Genomic DNA, 24,294 nt, shown 5'->3' on the forward strand with positions numbered 1-24,294 from the left:
AATACACCGAAATAATTTTTATGATGATGCATACATTTAGATAAGCATGATTGAAATGTTTGATATTGAATCTATGTTTGACTAGTAGTTCACTGGTACAGAATGATAGAAATGTAACCTTGACTTACTGTCATGGACAACAACATCATTTATGTTTATATTTACAGATATGCAGGAGAGAATTTGGACTCTGACGGAACACGAAAAACGAGGACAAAAAACACCATTGTGTCGAACACCAACCTCTGAGCTCCTGAACTTTGCTGCCCAGTGTCTGATCTCTCGTCCACCACCTCCAGCCTCTGGAGGGTCTACGCCAAGTCTGGATAGGTCTGCCACACCTCAACTCCTCAGGGCTGAGGGACAGGCAGATGTCACCAAGGGTGAGTTAGCTGATGATCAGAGTTGGTGGAAGGCTAGTGATTCACAACTTACAGAAATGATGCAAGTTTTCTCCAGACAGGAAACGCAGACCAGACAGGAAGTAGATGGAGCAGGCCCAGTGAGAGGTCTTGAGCCAGGGGAAGTGTGTTCTACTGAAACTATATCAATCCAGTCTGAAGCTTCATCTTCAGCAACTGGAAAAGTAGGAATTTCTTCTCCACAAGAAGATACAGCTACCAGCAAACTGAACCAGGACATCTCTAGTACAAGTAAGGTACAAACTAGTGGCAGGGAAGATTTCAGTCAAATTGATATGAAGTCAGAGTCTTGTCCAAATGCTCTCAATCCAGTGTCTGTTGCAGAATCTGCCACTCAAATGTCCACTACTCCGGCAGTTACTGATCAAGTATCTACTGCCTCAGAATCTTCAGGAGACTTGCCAGCTGTGACAGATAGTCCCAATAACCCAGTGTTGGTGTCAGTTACCTTAGCTACAAATGAAACTGATCGTAACACAGAGATAGAGACATCAGAAAACAAGAAAAATAAGGATACAATTATAAAACACAAAATTGTGTTGCCAAAATGTCCGCCAAAGGAAAAAACAATCAAATCGTTGACAGATACAACCAGCTACAACACCATATTTCGTCAAGAAGCACCCCTAGATACAAGTTCTGTAAAATCAGACACCAGCACCCTGAGTGATGTTTCTCAGGGATCGCCTCGTAAGTCCCCGCGTAAACAACGTATCGCAGCTCGCTTTGACAATCCAATGGAGCATTCCTCACCTCCTTAGATGTAGTGTATACAAAGCAGTATTTTGATAGCCTGTGACAGAGCTTGTGACCTGGTGCAGAATATGATAAAGGTTGTGTACATGTCTACATGTAACCTATATAAATGTTGTGCGAGTCGATACTGCTTAAATGCTTCATCTTCAGTGTAAAATGGACAATAGATAGGAAGACAGAAGAAAACCAAGTATTGACCCTGGAATAACTGAATTGTTTTTTTTCCTTCTGTTTAATCCGAAGAACTTGCAGTAGGTTACCACATTAAATTTGTCCTACTGCATTAGTACCTACACAATGGTATGGCGATGGAAGGGTTATGAAGTACATCATTATAAAATCTTACAATTTGTATGAAATAATGATTTTCTCTTGATATTTGTGATTTGTTTGAAAGTAACAAGTGTGTATCACGACATGTTTATATAATGGTCTAACATTGTGGTATGCTTTTGTAATACCAATCTGACTATATGCGTTTGTGCTTGATGATTTGATAAATTTATTGTATACTGACCAGTACAGTGGTTCAACTAATGCCATTTTTTCCATAACACTGCAGTTTGATTTTCTTGGGTATTTTATGGCATGACTTTGAGGGCTATTTTGTTTATTTTCTTACAAAAGGTTTCTTGAGCTTACATCACGGCTTGACAATATTTACTTGTCTTTTCATCCTTTATAGTCAAATTAAAAATTTTGTAATTAAACTGTACCTCAGAACCAAAATACTTTGACATAGAACTTTTCATATATTAGTAGAAAGTGATTAAATAAATAAATTCCGACCATCCCTCTGCCAAGTTAAAGTAGGGGGAAAAAAAGGCTTCAAACATATAAAACTTTAAATGACCATGAGACACAAGATAGTTCACACTTGAGAGTAGGGTCCAATTATAGAGCCATAACTACCCTAGTAATATTCTACTTTCTGATGAAAGTAAAAGTTTCAAATAGAGAAGTTGTTTTATCACTATCTAGTACATGTATTACACTACATCAGGTGAGTGTACATGTTCAGTGAAGCCCTTTCAATATACAGTAGAACTGTATAAGTTCAAATCCTTCTTCTTTCATATTTATCTATATATATTTATTTTTGCATAACTATATAAACCCCCCTCTTTATGATTATTCTTTGGCATTACTTTAACATGACTGTACAATTTCATGTGTACAAATTTAGCTTGCAGGTATAAATGTATTTGGAAAATTTCTTCTGCTTGATTTATGACATAAATTTTACTTAACAATCTTGATAACTTTCTCAAATCAAAGCAACAAATTTGCTACATTTACTGTACATCCCTTTAATTAGATGTAAGATCAAATAATGATACTGGTATGTCCATGTTATCAGTTCTACTAAGACTTGTATTCCAGACATTTGTGAACCTGTACCATAAAGTAGTTAGTATACAACAACTGATCAGGTGTGGTATAGGAAATGATTGATTACCAGTACCTATGTTAAGTAGGTAACAAGGTCGTAGGTCATTGATTTACCCAGGTATGATGGTTACTTTTTGATGAGTAAAAAGTGATATTTATCTGTTGTGTGTACATGATGAGATCTACCAAAGTAGGGTAGATAATGGCATTTACCTGTGGTACATTGAAATAAATTTTAGTGGATAAATAATCTGAGATACATAGGTTTTCAAATAATATTTACTTTGTACCTGTGGAAGGTAAGTGATCATTGCATTCACCTGTGGCAAAATATAAGTAAGATTTATTGTAAATACGAGATCTGTGAGGTGTGATTTACCTAAAGGTAGGTAAATTATAAGATTCATTTACAAATAGGATGTATTAATTTACCTGTATGTCAAGTTAGAAAGTCAGAAATTATACATTGGAAAAGTTTTCATGTATAAAATGAATTTACTTGGAGGGAGAAGGACTTGGTTTGTTTACCAACTGTAGATATTACAGAATATATATCATTATCTAGAGTATCAGTGTACTGGAAACTGGCTACACAAGTTGGTATGCTGGAGATAGCATGTCTTTGGTCGTAATCAGATACCATGTAGTGGTATGCTGGATATAGCAAGGCTGTGTTCTTTACAAATGGATACCATATATTGGTACTTACAAGGGGCGTGGGGCCAGGACTTCCAAGACTACCAAGTTTATTATTGCTCAATACAATATAAATTTGATAATATGGATGGTATACAATGGATACTTGTCATGAAATGTAAAGAGTGAAATACCAAGCTGTGGTACTTCAGTTAAAAGGATATCACTATAATGATATTGGAGAGCAGATACCATATTTTGGTACTTTGGGAATCCTCACAGAGCTGTCGCAGTATTGTGTATCATATCAGCTCTGGATTACCATGATTAGGTGGTAAATGTTTCGTACATCCAAGCACGACCTATAATCATCCTGAATTATTATAAGTTGGTTCAGTGGCATTTTTTAAAAATCTTTATCATGATGGTGACTAATAATTTAAAACTATTAAAGTTTTATTTTTGTCAATCGTAATTCTATTTTGGTTGCATATAACGATTTTCATCAGAAAAGAAGTACATGTATATATTTTGAGGGTGAATGAAGTCAAAATTGATATAAAGTAAAAAGTTGCCTTCATAATTCTTAATTGAAATTAAATATTCATGTATTTCATGGTAAATGTTGTTATGAAAAAGGTGAAGGAATGTAGAAGTCCTTTAATGTGTGTAACTGACCATGCTGGCACAGGCAAGGAGTCCTGTAGTCTGGTCAGTTAAGAGATGGAATCTTATGTGTTCTTATGCATTGTCTCCTGCTAGTCAACCAGAGAGTAATATGCACCATCTATCTGTTAGTCAGTCAAACAGTTCATCAGTCTTTCAAGCTTCTTGTACAAGGAATTCCACCAAATACAGCTCGTGGACATTTGTTTTTCATGTAACAAAATAATCAAGAGTTTAAATGTCGATATACATTATTTGTAGAGGTAAAGTTGCCCATTACAACAATTTATCATTGACCTAGATATATATGTTACTGCACTTAGGAGATCTCTAGTGTTCTTTTCACAGATTAAACTACATGCATGCTCAAATCTTGCACCAAATTTGTTGAATATATTTATTGAGGATAGGAATTATTTCCAAAATTAAAATCATTTGAGATGTTTCAAAATTTGTTTTTTATGTAAAGCATTGCTATAATGACTACAAAATACAAATTACCGGGTATTTGAGAGGATAATTTGCAAGAAAATACTCCAGAACCTATATTTATAGTTTTATAGGAATGGTAGAGGTAAAGTGAGCACTCCTTAGCTCCGGGAACACGAGATGTCTACAGGTTATAATACCGGGTACTTTTCATCATCTCGCTGGTATACATATATATTAAAATGCTTGTTTACAGGATATCAATAATTTTGCAAGATCCCATTGGAAGGTTATTGGTATTAATATTAAAACCTAGTTATACGGCAATTCGGGTTCAGCAGAATTTTGGTGCAGTAAAGGGTTCAGAGCATTAGAGGGAGATATTTGAAAAAGAAAGTACAGGAAAAGAATGTTGAAATTTGTGTTGGTGATAATTAATCAGGATGGCAAATGATACAAGTATGTGTATTGTTAAATAAAATGAATTGATGCGACATGCAATGTGACCAATTTATGTGTTTAGAAAATGCCTACATGCCTTAATGCCTAGCTTTAATACTTATAGCCGAAGCTTTCTGAAATGTTTCCAGATTTGAATTCCTAATCTACCATAATGAATTGGTACATATGTACTTCAGAGCGTTCTTTTCGGAGGATATGTAGATTACATTGGATCATAGTACTTACATAATTGTCACCGAAATGTTGGTGTATGGTGAAGTTCTGAGAACAATAAAAACTGGGCACAGAACATGTTGTTTATTTATAATTTCATTCCCCTTGTACCTGTAATAACAAACATTCAACCTTTAGTCTTGAGTGTATGTAATGTCTGTTTAGCCATCTTTAAAGTTTCTAACCTTGATGGTCCGTTGGATATTTGTATTACTATCATTGACAGTTTCTTCCATCATTTAAGTATGTCTCCTATTTTACCTGTTTAAGAATTCTCTGTCGACCTATACAGGGCGATTTTTCTGTCACCACCAAGGGTATGGCAGATAATGCATACTGTGACACCACTCAGAATAGGGTAGTGACAACATTTTATACAGTGTAACCATATCACAAATTGATGTCATTAATTGTTACTGAACTGATTCTATTTGTGTATGTGAGAAAAAAAATTGCACATAGGTCTGTTCCAAGTGTTGACCAACCAAACTATTACACATGGATGGGACATCCGTTATCCATAGCATAACAGCCTATGTAGGATTCTATTAGTCCAGCTTACAGGACACTACATCCACTTAAGACATAACTGTTTTCCACTTCCTGAACTTTTCTGTCTGCAGTGTCACTCTAAGCAGGATACAGGTCAATTTTTTGTTACTTGCCAAAAGGACTATACATCTTATAACTGACAAAATTTCTGCAAGAATATCATTCATATTCTCCAGGCTTAAACACAAATAAATATTGCTTAAATGAACCCCTATTGATAGTCTATTAAATATTACATAGCCTAAATATAATGAATTATTTGAAGAGAAAATTAGAAAGCTCAGGATAGTCCATTGTGTTTTATTACCATGGCCCTATATTGGGGTGTATACAGGCTAGGACAGCCTATCAAAGATCATACCATGGGCGCTATATTGGGGTGTATACAGGCTAGGACAGCCTATCAAAGATCATACCATGGGCGCTATATTGGGGTGTATACAGGCTAGGACAGCCTATCAAAGATCATACCATGGGCGCTATATTGGGGTGTATACAGGCTAGGACAGCCTATCAAAGATCATACCATGGGCGCTATATTGGGGTGTATACAGGCTAGGACAGCCTATCAAAGATCATACCATGGGCGCTATATTGGGGTGTATACAGGCTAGGACAGCCTATCAAAGATCATACCATGGGCGCTATATTGGGGTGTATACAGGCTAGGACAGCCTATCAAAGATCATACCATGGGCGCTATATTGGGGTGTATACAGGCTAGGACAGCCTATCAAAGATCATACCATGGGCGCTATATTGGGGTGTATACAGGCTAGGACAGCCTATCAAAGATCATACCATGGGCGCTATATTGGGGTGTATACAGGCTAGGACAGCCTATCAAAGATCATACCATGTGCCCTATATTGGAATGCATACAGGCTAGGACAGCCTATCAAAGATCATACCATGGGCGCTATATTGGGGTGTATACAGGCTAGGACAGCCTATCAAAGATCATACCATGTGCCCTATATTGGGGTGTATACAGGCCTTGACAGTCTATCACAGATCATACCATGGGCCCTATATTTGTGTGTATACAGGCTAGGACAGCCTATCAAAGATCATACCATGGGCCCTATATTGGGGTGTTTACAGGCTAGGACAGCCTATCAAAGATCATACCATGGGCCCTATATTGGGGTGTTTACAGGCTAGGACAGACTATCAAAGATCATACCATGGGCCATATATTGGGATGTATACAGGCTAGAACAGACTATCAAAGATCATACCATGTGCCCTATATTGGAATGCATACAGGCTAGGACAACCTATCAAAGATCATACCATGGGCCATATATTGGGGTTTACAGGCTAGGACAGCCTATCAAAGATCATACCATGTGCCCTATATTGTGGTGTATACAGGCTAGGACAGCCTATCAAAGATCATATCATGTGCCCTATATTGTGGTGTATACAGGCTAGGACAGCCTATCAAAGATCATACCATGTGCCCTATATTGTGTGTATACAGGCTAGGACAGCCTATCAAAGATCATACCATGTGCCCTATATTGTGGTGTATACAGGCCTTGACAGTCTATCACAGATCATACCATGGGCCCTATATTGTGGTGTATACAGGCTAGGACAGCCTATCAAAGATCATACCATGTGCCCTATATTGTGGTGTATACAGGCTAGGACAGCCTATCAAAGATCATATCATGTGCCCTATATTGTGGTGTATACAGGCTAGGACAGCCTATCAAAGATCATACCATGTGCCCTATATTGTGGTGTATACAGGCTAGGACAGCCTATCAAAGATCATACCATGTGCCCTATATTGTGGTGTATACAGGCTAGGACAGTCTATCACAGATCATACCATGGGCCCTATATTGTGGTGTATACAGGCTAGGACAGCCTATCAAAGATCATACCATGTGCCCTATATTGTGGTGTATACAGGCTAGGACAGCCTATCAAAGATCATACCATGTGCCCTATATTGTGGTGTATACAGGCTAGGACAGCCTATCAAAGATCATACCATGTGCCCTATATTGTGGTGTATACAGGCCTTGACAGTCTATCACAGATCATACCATGGGCCCTATATTGGGGTGTATACAGGCTAGGACAGCCTATCAAAGATCATACCATGTGCCCTATATTGGAATGCATACAGGCTAGGACAGCCTTTCAAAGATCATACCATGTGCCCTATATTGGGGTTTACAGGCTAGGACAGTTTATCAAAGATCATACCATTGGCCCTATATTGGGGCGTATACAGGCTAGGACAGCCTATCAAAGATCATACCATGTGCCCTATATTGGAATGCATACAGGCTAGGACAGCCTTTCAAAGATCATACCATGTGCCCTATATTGGGGTTTACAGGCTAGGACAGTCTATCAAAGATCATACCATGGGCCCTATATTGGAATGCATACAGGCTAGGACAGCCTTTCAAAGATCATACCATGGGCCCTATATTGGAATGCATACAGGCTAGGACAGCTTATCAAAGATCATACCATGGGCCCTATATTGGGGTTTACAGGCTAGGACAGTCTATCAAAGATCATACCATGGGCCCTATATTGGGGTGTATACAGGCTAGGACAGCCTATCAAAGATCATACCATGTGCCCTATATTGGGGTTTACAGGCTAGGACAGTCTATCAAAGATCATACCATGGGCCCTATATTGTGTGTATACAGGCTAGGACAGCCTATCAAAGATCATACCATGGGCCCTATATTGGGGTTTACAGGCTAGGACAGTCTATCAAAGATCATACCATGGGCCCTATATTGGGGTTTACAGGCTAGGACAGTCTATCAAAGATCATACCATGGGCCCTATATTGGGGTGTATACAGGCTAGGACAGCCTATCAAAGATCATACCATGTGCCCTATATTGGTGTGTATACAGGCTAGGACAGCCTGTCAAAGATCATACCATGTGCCCTATATTGGTGTGTATACAGGCTAGGACAGCCTATCAAAGATCATACCATGTGCAGACCAGGACAGCCTATCAAAGCTCACACCATGGGCCCTATATTGGGATGTAGACAGGCCAAGAGAATTTGTCACAGTTTATATTGTGTATGATACCCATTATTAGTGTTCATACTGTTAACACCTTGTTGGAAAACACTTGTAAATCACAGCCTTAATCCAAGTTGTACATTGCCTAAAGGCAAAATCATGTTGTGTGACGTGTCTATTTTTAATTGTCTTGTGGTCACATTGTCATCTTCATCAAAATATCCAATGGTGTAAAGAATGGTTCGGACAACGTTAGGTTGTAACAAGTTTGAAATAATGAAATTGTATAACATCTAAAATCCCAAACTGAATTGACAGAGACCCTGTATTAATTCTTCATCCATCAGAAATTTACACACTCCTCCAGGCTGAGAAAGTCTCATTTCCAGTGAAAGGAATTTACACCCTCCTCCAGGCTGAGAAAGTCTCATTTCCACTGAAAGCAATTCACATCTCCCTCCAGGCTGAGAAAGTCTCATTTCCACTGAAAGGAATTCACATCTCCCTCCAGGTTGAGAAAGTCTCATTTCCACTGAAACCAATTCACATCCAGGTTGAGAAAGTCTCATTTCCACTGAAAGGAATTCACATCTCCCTCCAGGTTGAGAAAGTCTCATTTCCACTGAAAGGAATTCACATCTCCCTCCAGGTTGAGAAAGTCTCATTTCCAGTGAAAGCAATTCACATCTTCCTCCAGGTTGAGAAAGTCTCATTTCTAGTGAAAGCAATTCACATCTTCCTCCAGGCTGAGAAAGTCTCATTTCCAGTGAAAGGAATTCACATCTCCCTCCAGGCTGAGAAATTCTCATTTCAGGTGAAAGAAATCCACATCTATTTTGAGGGTGAGAGATTCTCAGTTGAAGTGAAAGAAATCCACACCTTCCTTCAGGTTAAGAGATTTTATATTCTCCTCTAGTTTTCCTTCAGTCATATCCTACAACACAAAAACAACAGATTTCCTTCAGTCATATCCTACATTTATTTACTAAATGCTTTGTAAAATATGTGAAGAAACAAGACATTTCCATTCCTTGATACTTAAATACTTTAAGTTACTAATGAATGTATTTTACATAAAATAATTATTTAATTGCTCTTTAAATGGTACCATTTAAACCCACAATTATTTAAATGCTTTGTAAAATTCCCTGTAGTTTTTTGATATCTGAAAATGAGTACCATATCTTGAAAGATACATTGAGACGAAACCAGGCACCACATGCAAAACCTTGATGAAGTACACTGTAATGTCATAATACATGTACAATAATCAGATTTTGAGTCATTTTAACATACCATTTTAACATACCATTTTAACATACCATTTTAACATACCATTTTAACATACCATTTTAACATACCATTTTGACACAGATGAGAAAGGGTTTGGTAGCTTTGCTGAAGTGCTTGATTGGAACGGTGGGCTTTGGCTTCTCCTGTCAAGAACAAACAGAAGTTGCTAAGGAAGAGGAATTTTGTGTTAAATGGATCATGATCTTTCAAGGAAATATCTAACATATATGAGCAAGGACCAAACACCCATCCAATATTAGCACTTAAAATAACTAGTAGATAATCAAAGTCGACAAAGATTAGAAAATATCCACCAGATGTCCATGTTAATACAATTAGAAAATGTCTGTAGATATCCAATGTCAATAAAGTTTAACAAATGTCAGTAGATGTTTAACAAATGTCAGTAGATGTTTAACAAATGTCAGTAGATGTTTAACAAATGTCAGTAGATGTTTAACAAATGTCAGTAGATGTTTAACAAATGTCAGTAGATGTTTAACAAATGTCAGTAGATGTTTAACAAATGTCAGTAGATGTTTAACAAATGTCAGTAGATGTTATGACAATATAGTTTAACAAATGTCAGTAGATGTTTAACAAATGTCAGTAGATGTTTAACAAATGTCAGTAGATGTTTAACAAATGTCAGTAGATGTTTAACAAATGTCAGTAGATGTTTAACAAATGTCAGTAGATGTTATGACAATATAGTTTAACAAATGTCAGTAGATGTTTAACAAATGTCAGTAGATGTTTAACAAATGTCAGTAGATGTTTAACAAATGTCAGTAGATGTTTAACAAATGTCAGTAGATGTTTAACAAATGTCAGTAGATGTTATGACAATATAGTTTAACAAATGTCAGTAGATGTTTAACAAATGTCAGTAGATGTTTAACAAATGTCAGTAGATGTTTAACAAATGTCAGTAGAAGTTATGACAATATAGTTTAACAAATGTCAGTAGATGTTTAACAAATGTCAGTAGATGTTTAACAAATGTCAGTAGATGTTTAACAAATGTCAGTAGATGTTTAACAAATGTCAGTAGATGTTTAACAAATGTCAGTAGATGTTTAACAAATGTCAGTAGATGTTATGACAATAGAGTTTAACAAATGTCAAGTATATATCAAACATTAATATAGTTTATCAAATGTCCTATAGATATTGGATTTCAATACAAATCAGCACCAATGATGCACTCATGAATGATCCACAATATCTTGAACACATACAAAACATAACCCGTTATTAGCACTGAACCTTTGATTCCTCAAAGATGTAAACTCCTTTCTTGATCTTCTTCTCATCAACATCACAGAACATGGCTACCTGGAAAAACAAACTAACGATGAGCATCACAACATCATACTTCCCTGTAGAAAATGTGATCAGATATCAATATGACTGTAAAGATGAAACTGGCCTTAGATACAAATGTCTACACAATGACTATTGTTGAATGCCATAATAAGTAGAGACAGGTATGATCTTGAGATGTAATGTTAAGTCTACACAACAAGTAAAATCATTTGACCTATCCCCACATACACTCTGTACATTCTGGTACTTATACATATCTCTAAAACCTGTACATGATGTGTAATATGTACTTCATACAATCCTCTGATGTGTGTAATACTTCTGTCATTGGATGAATCCCTTACACCAGATATCAACTGGTTATTTCCAGTTCAACCTGTTAATATCAGAAAACACGCTAATATCAGGTACTGCTCAAAATATAATCTGGAAATACCCTTATATCTGGACTCCTATTACCGCAATTACGACCTGAAATGGTGGAGTCAGATGATGTATTTGCTTCTCCAGCATGGAAAAAGAAAATGCACTTTGCCTCCTTGGAGGAGAAAAATGTGGAAAAGATATTAATAAAAAAGGTTTTGGTAAACACCAGGCATGCCACTGATTCATCGGTAAAGATATTTGAAGAATGTTTAAGTGAAAAGGCATGCAGGAAGACTTTGAACGTTTGAACTACTGCCAAGCTAGACAAGATTATAATTTAGTTAATACTTTTGATGATGGTGAGGTTAATGACATTATGAGATCCCATCCAGACCCAGAGATGTCACTATCTACTTACCTACGTGTCTCTGTAGTTGCAAATGTCTCTGCCATACAGGCTTCAGGACATAATTTCCCACATAATTTCCCAACAATAATTGCACAAATGTGCCATGTAATTAATTACCATATGTACTAGAATTGAATTTATAAACCAGGCTTTTGTTATTTAGAATATTCTGTTACGAAATAAAAAATTATGAGGATATATGACATTGTCTTGAGTTCAGATGCATCTTTCTTGATTATATAATAGAAAAGTTACACACTTTTTACTTGGTTATCATGCTGTGGTATTGACCAGTAGAAAACTGATACTGACTGAGGTGAAGCTGATATCACAGCATATTTAACAAGTAAAAAGAATTGTATATCATTATATCAATGTGACTGAGGTGAAGCTGATATCACAGCATATTTAACAAGTAAAAAGAATTGTATATCATTATATCAATGTGACTGAGGTGAAGCTGATATCATGGCATATTTAACAAGTAAAAAGAATTGTATATCATTATATCGATGTATCAGTGTTTCTGTCTATTATATCATTGTTTGATATTGTGTCGTATGTCAACCTCTTCGTGAACATGGCATTGTGTGTGAGTAAAGAATCTTAAATAACATAAGTAAGTGTGATGATTCATCGAGCTATGTTGATACAGCCTGTGATTCCTTACTGTTACCATGACTATCATAAATATAACAACCAAATCCAAATGTCCTAACAAGGCCAGATGACCTTAACATCAAGGTCAGTACACATTGTCTAACCTTTTTCTGATTTTCCTTAGATAAGCTGCGGTACAACTTGCGGCCTTGCTTGCCTGCGTTCCAGATAGTAAATGAAGACCACTTGTTAATGACCTGGTCTTGAATGGCTCCCATACGGTGTGTCCAGATTGTATCTCTGTATCACAAAAAAGTAATTGGCAACAGGACATGGAATGATATCTGTACAGATACATCAAGGGCTGAAAACATATGTCCATGATATGTCTGACATATACATGCACACACACACTAATGTACACACAGTAAGACAATTTCTGCTGTCAAGCTCATCATCCTTTGGATTGCAGCATCCCTAAAACAATTTTAGATGACAACTGACAAAAAATATGGCTCCGTATTATCATCCATGAATTCAAAATATTTATCTGTAGGAGGACTGCTTGATAAGTTGTGAGCTTCATGTTAAAGGGTTTAACTTTTCGAGGACACATTTTTCAACATAATTCCACTCAGTATCTATACACTTTTGACAGCGATGTTTAAGGGCCTCAATGCCATATTTAAAGAAGTCCCTTTCTTGACGATTCAGAAAGTCCTTCACCTCATGTACATTGTATAACAGCATCATCTGACTGAAAGTGGATCGGAAATGTCATTTTTCAATTTTGGGATAGAAGAAAGTCTGATGGAGCAAAATCAGACGAATATGGCAGATGCTCAATCAATTCAAAGCCACAGTCGTTAATGACAGCTACAGCAATGACAGACTTGTGAACAGGGGCATCATCCTGGTGGAACAACATAGTCTTAACTGCCTAAGTGATGCATAATATGTGCCATTGATTTATTGTCCCTTTTGCAGACAATCTACAATCAGAATACCGTCAGCATCCAAGAAAACCGAGGCAATAATCTTTCCAGTTTATGGAACAGCCTTTGCCTTCTTTGGTGGGGTGAAACAGGGTGCTTCCATTGTTTAGACTGTTGTTTGACCTCTGGGGTGAAATGATGGACCCACATTTCATCCATAGTCACAAACCTCTGCAGAAAGATAGCAGGATCTGCCTCTAAAAGGTTCAGATTAGCACAAAACAAAGTCCACCTGATGTACTTCTGATCTACTGTACATGTCAGAAGTTTTGGTACCCAACGGGCTGAGAACTTTCTCATTACAAGATCTTCAGTAGGAATGGAATGTACTCTTTCCTGTGAAATACTAGCTGTGCTGGCTATATATCTCTGTAACTTTCCTGTCAGCCACAACAGTATCGTGGACTTAATTGGCCATTTCTGAGGTTGCAACAGCAAGCTTTCCATGATGGGCGTCATCCCCAAGGCTTTGCCTGCCACACCTAAGTTCCACTACCCACTTTTACTATAGCATATGAAGGGGCATCATTCCCTAGTGTTGCTGCCATATCAGTATAGATATCCTTAGGTGTTAGACCTTCCTTATACAAATATTGAATCACTGATCTTTGAGTGATTTTGTCCACTTTGCAAAAGTCATTTGCCTTGTTTCCTTTAGAGTGCTACCTCTTCAACATAAAGTGACCAAATGACACCAGTCTTCGGGCAGCCTTAATAGCCAGGGAATAGTAGATCTGAATCCATGCTCAACTTCTTCAATACAAGGCTCACAGCTTATCAATTATCCCTTGTATGTGTTGAATTTACCACATCAATTATCAAGTAAAACTTAAAAGGCAGATCAAAGATGAAAAAAGAACTTTTGTGTAATATTTGAAAATCAGCTGACATACGTGTGGACTGAGAAGGTAGTAGCTTGTGGGTGGTATCTATACATAACAAGGTCCTCATCAACACGAAACAGACCACCGCCCAACTCAAGGTGACGATAGAAAAATATCAGATCTTCTGGTACTCCCTGGAAAATACAGAAACAACACCTGGACATTCACTTGACCTTTCAGTATAAAGAAACAAGAGGCTCAATAGGCTTGCATTGTTCACTAGGTATTCAGCATTTTTCTCATGAATATTACTTGGTAACAAAGTAATACATAATTGTAATTGACAGCACTCTATCATTTCTTCTTTACAGTTGTTTAATTTTGTGGGGCTAATTTTTTGTAGTTGTGCCAGTTTGATGAACTAGTCATATAAAATATTTTCTGACATTCTCATTTATTGTAGAAATGATGGGTGGGTATTCAATTTTGCAGTATCTTTGTGATTATAATGGTTTTAAAATGCCCTCAAATATTACCAACTATACAGTATTTGAAGAAATTGTGAGACTAGTAACGACTTGTATCACAGACTTAACATAATTTGTCTACAGCTGATGGATGCTCTCTTCAATAATTACAATATATAAGCAGGTAAAGCAGTTGGAGTCCTTAATAAATTTGACTCCTGTGACCTGGAACATAGTCAAGGTCATCATCTTTCATTTAGCTACTCAAGCTTTATCCAGGGAACCTACAAGTTACATGATTCTAGTCCATTCACTTCAATTCAACAAGTTTGATATCTGTGATCTTGAATATAGATAATTTCTTTCGAATTTTGTTGGGATTTATCCCAGGTAGCTATAGACCAAATATCATCATTCTAGGTCACCTGGTTGATCAGAAGTCTTTCAAGTGTTATAGCAAATATGATGACTGCAACTTTGAATATGAACCAAGGTCAAATTCATTTGGCAAACTTTATTAACCTACTGCCAGGTACCAATAAGTTTACTACCATGATTTTAGGTCTTTCACTTTTGAGCATTTTGATAAATTTTATCCCTGCAACAATTAATATATGTCAAGGTCATTTCTTCTCACAAAGGTTGTTGCACTTTATCCTGGGAAATTACCAGCCAAACATGGTTACAGAAGTCATTTAAAGGAACAAATTGAAGCTGGATTGACAAATTTAATTATAACTGTAACCAGCTGTAGTTAGTGAACACTTAAATTACTTTAACCATCAATAACCTTCAATTTTTTTACCCAGGGCCATGTACCATTTGTTTATTATTCACATAGATTGTCTTCATCATTTCATTGACATTTCACTTCAGTTACAGCTTGTTTTATAGAATTAGATATAAGTTGTATCATAATACGAACTTACCTTTCCTCCCTCATCAAACCCCCCAACTTTGTTGTAAACATCCCTGGAGCAGAACCAGGTTGGCATCAGCACGGTTGGTCCATGAGAGGTATAAATCTAGTAACAGTCAGTGACATGTAGAGTATTGACCATATAGTACTGATATTACTTAATATATGTAGACACATCCAAATTTCAGCAATTTGTCCAAAAACCTTGCAAGACCCTCTTAAAATGAAAATCAGATTGGCCTAGTGGATAAAGCATATGGGGTATAGGGAAATGAAAAAAAAAACAGAGTGTATTACACAGACAGAAATTAAACAATTCTATTAGTTCAGGTAAGATAGTTTCTTCATATCACCTACTGTTGTAAGTTCTTCACAGACAGATTTCAGGGGTACAGCAGAGATGTTAATAATACAGCTGACAAAATTTCATTAAAGGGACTGCTATCAGCTAACTTGAATAAACCTCATCCAATATAACTGTTGTTTACTTGGGAAATTAGGAAATCTTTAACTTCATTTATTGACAACATCCATCATATATCCCCATCAGAATTAGAAATCAAAGACATGACAGACTCTTCTGCAACAGCTGCTTATCTTGATCTTGTCCTATAATGAAAGCAATATTGACAGCTTTCCACCAAGCTGTATGATAAACATGATGATTTCAATTTCCCTATTGTGAATTTTCAATTTCTGGATAGCAATATCCCTGCATTTCCAACCTATGTATTTGCATGTCATAGTTAATTCAATATTCAAGGACCTATTCCAATTACCATGATTTTCGTGCAAGAAGTTTTCAACTGACTGGCGAATATGTAACACAGGGGTTCAAAAGATGCAGGTTGAGGAAAATTATGGGGAATTTTTATGGTCACCATAGTGATCTCATTGAGAAAAATTTTATTTCTTTGTGTGATATGAAGCTGAACCTATCGGATGCTTGTTTGTTTGCCTGTTGGTTCTGTTGTTGTAAACGTTGTCCTCATTTGAGGATGTGACGTTACTTCCTTGGATTGACCAAGATTTACATGTCGGGTGTCGTCAATGAAGTAGAAGATGCTTACTCTTCCGGAACACCTGGTCTTATTCTCCTTGTGCTTTTTCAAGAGTCCATGTGTAAATCTTTCTTTTGTTCATGATTTGCTCTAGTTTTATGGAATTTGAGCTTGGATTATGATTATGTTGCCATGTGGGTATTTCCTTGATGTTCTGTTTTTTTACATCACAAATAACAAACCTAAACAAACTACATATCTTCTCAGTGGGAAGTACACATTTGAATGTATATCTCTTCTAACTAAAGCTGTTTTACCATGAGACAGATGGGTATATACCTGTGTATAGAGTTGTTCCTGAGATATAGTGTTGGCCCATCTTGTGTAACGTTCAGTGGACCCCTCAGGTAAGCGATGAAACTTAGATCCTACAATCTACAATGCATATACCAATAAGACTGTGAGTGCTGATAATATCCATGCATTGTATTATCAATCTAATCAGTATACTCACTTACTCTGGTTACCAATGAAAGACAAATATTTTAGTCCAAGCTCAGTTTTTAATTATTTACAACATACTTTTCATATATGTTCTGATAGGCAGCGAAGTATAGTTTCTAAATATCTTTTGAGAATTCATATAAATTAAAATAATTTAGACAAGAGATTTCATGAAATTTATGAATCAATTCTATGGAATTTTCACAAAGCAAGTCTTTCTTGAGATGTCATTCCAATTTAAGACTAATTGATCTCATGACATGGAAACAAATAAGATTTACAATAACTCTGCACAGAGTAGTTATATAATAAACAGTGACTTTTACTTACACATTTGGGGTGGCTGAGGGCTGCCTGATACTGGCGTGCTACCCGTTCCTTATGCATTACATCATCCTGTTTGAAATTTTAAGAAAAGAGATTCTCAATATTCATACATTATTTCAGTTGCTGCATTGGGCAACATCTAAGTTTATTCCTGAAAAGATGAAGTTATTTGCAAAATCAATATCAAAAATAAATTTTGTAACCTGATATATATTACACTTTGCTGAATTTGGAAACTTTCAGACAATTTGTCAACATTCATCAATTATCCTAATCATGTAACAGATTTCAGATATTAAAGAGATCATAATTATGTAACCGATTCTAATTACTTCCAGGATGACAGAAACTAGAAAGAAAGATCAAAGTATGTATTGAGATGAGAAATGATACAAGCTAGAATCCTATGTTTTCCCTAGTACATGTATTCAATTTTTTTCTTGCCTACAAGCATGTACTACAGATAGACATTTTCTGAATTTAAACAACTCACAGCATCCAGGAAGCAGAGGAATCGTCCAGAGCTGGCTTGTACTGCCTTGTTCTTAGCAAATCCAACTGTAACACAGGAAAACAGAATTACAGTATTAATATTAACGTCAAAAATCAATGTTTTCATGGTTACACCCTTCCATTTGACTCAATGAAATATTCCAACTATCTATTATTAGGACTAGGTGACTCATACTTTTGTAACACAGTTTTTATTAATTTCAATGCCTCTCCTAGGATTCAAACTGGGACCTCTGGCTCTTCAGTCTTACACTCAGCCGATGGAAGAATACAGACAATCTCTAAAGCTGACCTTGGGCATGTGAGAGAGGTCATCATTTATTTCAATGCATTCACTGGGATTTGAACCCACAACCTCTAGCATTGTAGTCTGATGCTCAACTGATCCAGCCAAAGAAAAGTTTCTATTTGAGCAGTATATTGTGGCTAGTATTTACCAGGTTTATACATATTCTTCTTCCTAAATAAAGCAACACTTTGATGTCAGAAAGCACAAATATACTGTGTAGGTTAACATGTGATTTAGTGGACATACATGTGCAAAATGTAGATGTGTGGAGCACATGTACCAGCATTTATTATTTATATTCATATTATAGAGTACAATGAATGAAAAAAAATAGTCAAATGTATGAATTTATAATAAAATCAAATATTCAGAGAGAACTGATAAAGTTCATTTTGTAATTCAATGTTTTTGTTCTATTCACACTGAAATAAACAATGTCCTCCTATTTTCTGTAAACATTGTAATCTAGCATAATATACAGTCACAAGACCACAGAATATAATTTAATTCTTTAGCACCAACCTGATTTCCAATGGCATTACATTGAAATTTTCCAAAAAGAGATTTCAAGCTTTGTTTCCATGTCCTGTATAGGACTGTCATTAGTCATTTAATGAAGCATATTAAGTCTGTACAATGTACATATAGCAATGGAATAACATTCGCTTCTACAATTTTAAAGTTAACATGATATAATAATTTCACACACATACAAAACTAAGGGTGACTAGTAACAGAGTTATGTGTTAGATACTCAGTGATGTCCTTACCTCCCCTAGGTGAGTCAGATGTATTTTCTGAGATTGTGACATGGACATCTTTTTTCTTGAGAATGTCAGCCCATTCCTGGACACGTTCCATGGACTTATCCTGGAAAATATGAACAGGTGTAAACTATAGTACTACATAATGGCTGCTAACTTACTACCATCAATATATGTATATCATTACGGTATGTCAACAAATTAAAACAAAAGAAATATATGAAATTTAAGTGACAATAAAAGCTCTAACATTGATCTGTTGGAAGGCCTAGGAGTTACCACACCAGAACCATACTTACAGCTCTAACATTGACCTGATGGCAGGCCTAGGAGTTACCACACCAGAACCATATTTACAGCTCTAACATTGATCTGATGGAAGGCCTAGAGTAACTACACCAGAACCATACTTACAGCTCTAACATTGATCTGATGGCAGGCCTAGGAGTAACCACACCAGAACCATACTTACAGCCCTAACATTGATCTGATGGAAGGCCTAGGAGTAACCACACCAGAACCATACTTACAGCTCTAACATTGATCTGATAGAAGGCCTAGAGTAACCACACCAGAACCATACTTACAGCCCTAACATTGATCTGATGGAAGGCCTAGGAGTTACCACACCAGAACCATACTTACAGCTCTAACATTGATCTGATGGCAGGCCTAGGAGTAACCACACCAGGACCATACTTACAGCCCTAACATTGATCTGATGGAAGGCCTAGGAGTAACCACACCAGAACCATACTTACAGCCCTAACATTGATCTGATGGAAGGCCTAGGAGTAACCACACCAGAACCATACTTACAGCTCTAACATTGATCTGATGGAAGACCTAGAGTAACCACACCAGAACCATACTTACACCTCTAACATTGATCTGATGGAAGGCCTAGGAGTTACCACACCAGAACCATACTTACAGCTCTAACATTGATTTGATGGAAGGCCTAGGAGTAACCACACCAGAACCATACTAACACCTCTAACATTTATCTGATGGAAGGCCTAGGAGTAACCACACCAGAACCATACTAACACCTCTAACATTTATCTGATGGAAGGCCTAGGAGTAAGCACACCAGAACCATACTTACAGCTCTAACATTGATCTGATGGAAGGCCTAGGAGTAACCACACCAGAACCATACTTACAGCTCTAACATTGATCTGATGGAAGGCCTAGGAGTAACCACACCAGAACCATACTTACAGCTCTAACATTGATCTGATGGAAGGCCTAGAGTAACCACACCAGAACCATACTAACACCTCTAACATTTATCTGATAGAAGGCCTAGGAGTAACCACACCAGAACCATACTTACAGCTCTAACATTGATCTGATGGAAGGCCTAGGAGTAACCACACCAGAACCATACTTACACCTCTAACATTGATCTGATGGAAGGCCTAGGAGTAACCACACCAGAACCATATTTACACCTCTAACATTGATCTGATTGAAGGCCTAGGAGTAACCACACCAGAACCATACTTACACCTCTAACATTGATCTGATGGAAGGCCTAGGAGTAACCACACCAGAACCACACTCACAGCTCTAACATTGATCTGATGGAAGGCCTAGAGTAACCACACCAGAACCATACTTACAGCTCTAACATTGATCTGATGGAAGGCCTAGAGTAACCACACCAGAACCATACTTACAGCTCTAACATTGATCTGATGGAAGGCCTAGGAGTAACCACACCAGAACCACACTCACAGCTCTAACATTGATCTGATGGAAGGCCTAGGAGTTACTTACAGCTCTAACATTGATCTGATGGCAGGCCTAGGAGTAACCACACCAGAACCATACTTACAGCTCTAACATTGATCTGATGGAAGGCCTAGAGTAACCACACCAGAACCATACTTACACCTCTAACATTGATCTGATGGAAGGCCTAGGAGTAACCACACCAGAACCATACTTACAGCTCTAACATTTATCTGATGGAAGGCCTAGGAGTAACCACACCAGAACCATACTTACAGCTCTAACATTGATCTGATGGAAGGCCTAGTAGTTACCACACCAGAACCATACTTACAGCTCTAACATTTATTTGATGGAAGGCCTAGAGTAACCACACCAGAACCATACTTACAGCTCTAACATTGATCTGATGGAAGGCCTAGAGTAACTACACCAGAACCATACTTATAGCTCTAACATTTATCTGATGGAAGGCCTAGGAGTAACCACACCAGAACCATACTTACAGCTCTAACATTGATCTGATGGAAGGCCTAGAGTAACCACACCAGAACCATACTAACAGCTCTAACATTTATCTGATGGAAGACCTAGAGTAACCACACCAGAACCATACTAACACCTCTAACATTTATCTGATGGAAGGCCTAGCTAGTAGTTACCAAACCCTAACCATACTTACTGTACTGGCATCATTGTAGACTGACAGCTCCAGACTACCCTGGAACTCCTGGTTACATACAGATTGAAGAGATTCTGCCAGCCACTGGTCTCCATTGTACACAGGCATCACAACAGACTGTCAAAACCAGAAATACATAATATGTTTTACTTAGACCAGGAATAGTTTATAACATTATCAAAGTCATTTCAGCTGTTTAAAGTTCTAATACTTAACATCTTCCTGATCAAAACTCCTAGTTTTAAAAATGAAGAAAACAGCAGTGTTTCTTCCTGAACAAAACTCAAAGTGTATACCAGACCTGGGGCCTGTAGTTCATCTACATGTAGTATGAAGTGTTAACCTGGGGCCTGTACCCCTTCTACATGTAGTATGAAGTGTTAACCTGAGGTCTGTACCCCTTCTACATGTACATTGTAGTATGAAGTGTTAACCTGAGGTCTGTACCCCTTCTACATGTACTATGAAGTGTTAACCTGGGGCCTGTACCCCTTCTACATGTAGTATGAAGTGTTAACCTGAGGCCTGTACCCCTTCTACATGTAGTATGAAGTGTTAACCTGAGGTCTGTACCCCTTCTACATGTACTGTACCCCTTCTACATGTAGTATGAAGTGTTAACCTGAGGTCTGTACCCCTTCTACATGTACTATGAAGTGTTAACCTGAGGTCTGTACCCCTTCTACATGTACTATGAAGTGTTAACCTGGGGCCTGTACCCCTTCTACATGTACATTGTAGTATGAAGTGTTAACCTGAGGCCTGTACCCCTTCTACATGTAGTATGAAGTGTCAACCTGAGGCCTGTACCCCTTCTACATGTAGTATGAAGTGTTAACCTGGGGCCTGTACCCCTTCTACATGTAGTATGAAGTGTTAACCTGGGGTCTGTACTCCTTCTACATGTAGTATGAAGTGGATACCAGGCCTGTACCCCTTCTACATGTAGTATGAAGTTTTAACTCCTTTTATAGCAGTAATGATCCTTCAGACTATACCCTTTCCCTTTCCTTATCATCTTAGAATATCACCACTCCCCATCTGCCTGTCTCTGAACACTTCATGAATCCACTGACTCATCCTACTTGTCACCACTGAAGAGACACAACACATCAATATCAACCTCGTAATATTAGGTATACTCTATGGACACACATACATCGAAAGTTTAATATTTGAAATACCTGGGGTGATGATATTTTAGTAGGCACACATATTTCATAAACAGATCAATGTATAGCATCAGTTTTCTGAGATGTACATATAGAAGGTCTTAGTCTGCTTCACTACATAGGCGAGTCATACGCAACGTGTTGAATCTCTAATATTTAATTTTTTAATTAAATTTCAAAACACATCTACATATTATTGTTAACAAGGCAGATAGTACAGTTGTACTGAAAAGAAGACCGCTTGTTCATCTTTATGAGTCAATGTTCAGATTATTGTTCAAAGCCATTGTAAGACCACACCATGAGTATGCAGTAAGTAAGTGTATGGAGTCCATCTGGAGTTGCTGATATCACACTGATTGAGAAAGTACAGAAGAAGGCTACAAAAATAATCCCTGGACTTAAGAATGAGGAACGCCTGAAGAGATTAAATTTCTTAACACTTCAACATCACAGAATCAGTGAGGATATCGTTAATGTTTTCAGAAGAGTGAAACAAATTTATGATTATAGAGTAACAGAAAACTTTTTTCCAAATGGACACCTGAAGTAAAAGGAGGGATCATTTAGAAAAGATTCGTAAAAAAACCCAAAACGTTGTAACCTCAATATCAGAAGAAATTTCTACAGTCACAGAAAAGTAGATATATGGAACAATTCATCGACACATATCATCGGTGTTTACCATTTCGAAGTATTGTTTGATGAACACTGGAAAAATAGTCGTTGCTACATTGTATGTTTAAATTCTAATTTAACAGTTGGTTCTGCATAGCTATGTACATATATTGTACCGGATGGTGTAAATTTCCTCACTGTTTATATATTGCTTATATGGATATAGTGGCTTTCAGCTTGCATTCATTAATTTTCCTTAAAAATCCTACTAATATAACTGTACTAAATACCATACCACGTCTATCGCCATTTTCCGGGAACACATGTTGCACATCAATGCCACCAAACGCGTGGTTCTCGTACACGTCTCAGGAACTGCCAATCGTAGACACAGTGAGCGCATAATAAATACTAATCAACTATCAAAATTATAAAACAATCGTTTTTACACTGCTATTAGACGAACAGTAGGTGAAACGCATGTTGAAGTACTCGTGTGTCAAAGTGAAAGTAGCTTTAGCTACGCATGCGCTCTTGACGCTAACTCCTGATCAAATTTGGACGTAAATTGAGTTCGAAACCAAACTGGGAAGAAATTAGACTGATCTCTACCTCTCTGCAAACAGTCATTTTTATTCAATCATTTATTTATGAAAAAATGCTCTTCGTTAAAAAATATACTTTACCGATACATGTCTTACAAAAAGTACAGATTTAGATATAGTTCTGCAAGGCAAAAAGACACAGTACGAACCATATTTAAGTAAAATTCCAAACATTTGCAAGATACTTATGAAAATTTCCTTCCCTGTTAATTCACCCAATTTTCTTTCCAAAATGAGGCAAAAACGCCCCAACCAAGTCAAGTGAAATAATTATATATAAAGTGCTGTCCTATGATTAGTAATAGTAAACAGCTGGCTTTATTTAGC

At 37.1% G+C, this 24,294-nt stretch overlaps 2 protein-coding genes across 2 annotated transcripts in view; one reads left to right on the plus strand and one right to left on the minus strand.

The window, feature by feature from the left end:
- LOC132556162 (meiosis regulator and mRNA stability factor 1-like) overlaps positions 1-5,052 on the plus strand; it is a 31,741-nt gene extending 26,689 nt beyond the window's left edge. Inside the window, exon 23 of the mRNA XM_060220551.1 lies at positions 168-5,052. Coding sequence (XP_060076534.1) covers positions 168-1,183 — 1,016 coding nt within the window. The 3' untranslated portion in view covers positions 1,184-5,052. The remainder of the gene's footprint in view (positions 1-167) is intronic.
- A 4,052-nt stretch (positions 5,053-9,104) lies between these two features.
- LOC132556139 (UDP-GlcNAc:betaGal beta-1,3-N-acetylglucosaminyltransferase-like protein 1) lies at positions 9,105-23,806 on the minus strand. Its single transcript, XM_060220527.1, has 12 exons — positions 23,658-23,806; positions 21,573-21,689; positions 19,157-19,256; positions 18,078-18,142; positions 17,588-17,653; positions 17,093-17,188; positions 15,763-15,858; positions 14,436-14,560; positions 12,712-12,847; positions 11,113-11,181; positions 9,912-9,986; positions 9,105-9,484 (listed from the first exon to the last, which is right to left on the minus strand). Exons 1-12 carry the CDS (start codon positions 23,763-23,765, stop codon positions 9,404-9,406), a joined length of 1,134 nt encoding a protein of 377 aa, XP_060076510.1. The 5' UTR covers positions 23,766-23,806; the 3' UTR covers positions 9,105-9,403.
- Positions 23,807-24,294: the final 488 nt, after the last annotated feature.

This window comes from Ylistrum balloti, unplaced genomic scaffold (assembly GCF_031769215.1).
Source record: "Ylistrum balloti isolate Yb309-2 unplaced genomic scaffold, AGI_CSIRO_Ybal_v1 Utg370552, whole genome shotgun sequence".
NCBI lineage: Eukaryota > Metazoa > Mollusca > Bivalvia > Pectinida > Pectinidae > Ylistrum > Ylistrum balloti.

Excerpts from the sequence above, each read along its gene's own strand:
- LOC132556139 (XM_060220527.1), bottom strand. The coding sequence starts at position 23,765 with ATGCGCTCACTGTGTCTACGATTGGCAGTTCCTGAGACGTGTACGAGA. Across the intron at positions 19,257-21,572 it reads TCTACAATGATGCCAGTACA|GATAAGTCCATGGAACGTGT; the intron begins GTAAGTATGGTT and ends CATATTTTCCAG. Across the intron at positions 9,485-9,911 it reads TTCTCATCTGTGTCAAAATG|GATATGACTGAAGGAAAACT; the intron begins GTATGTTAAAAT and ends TTTGTGTTGTAG.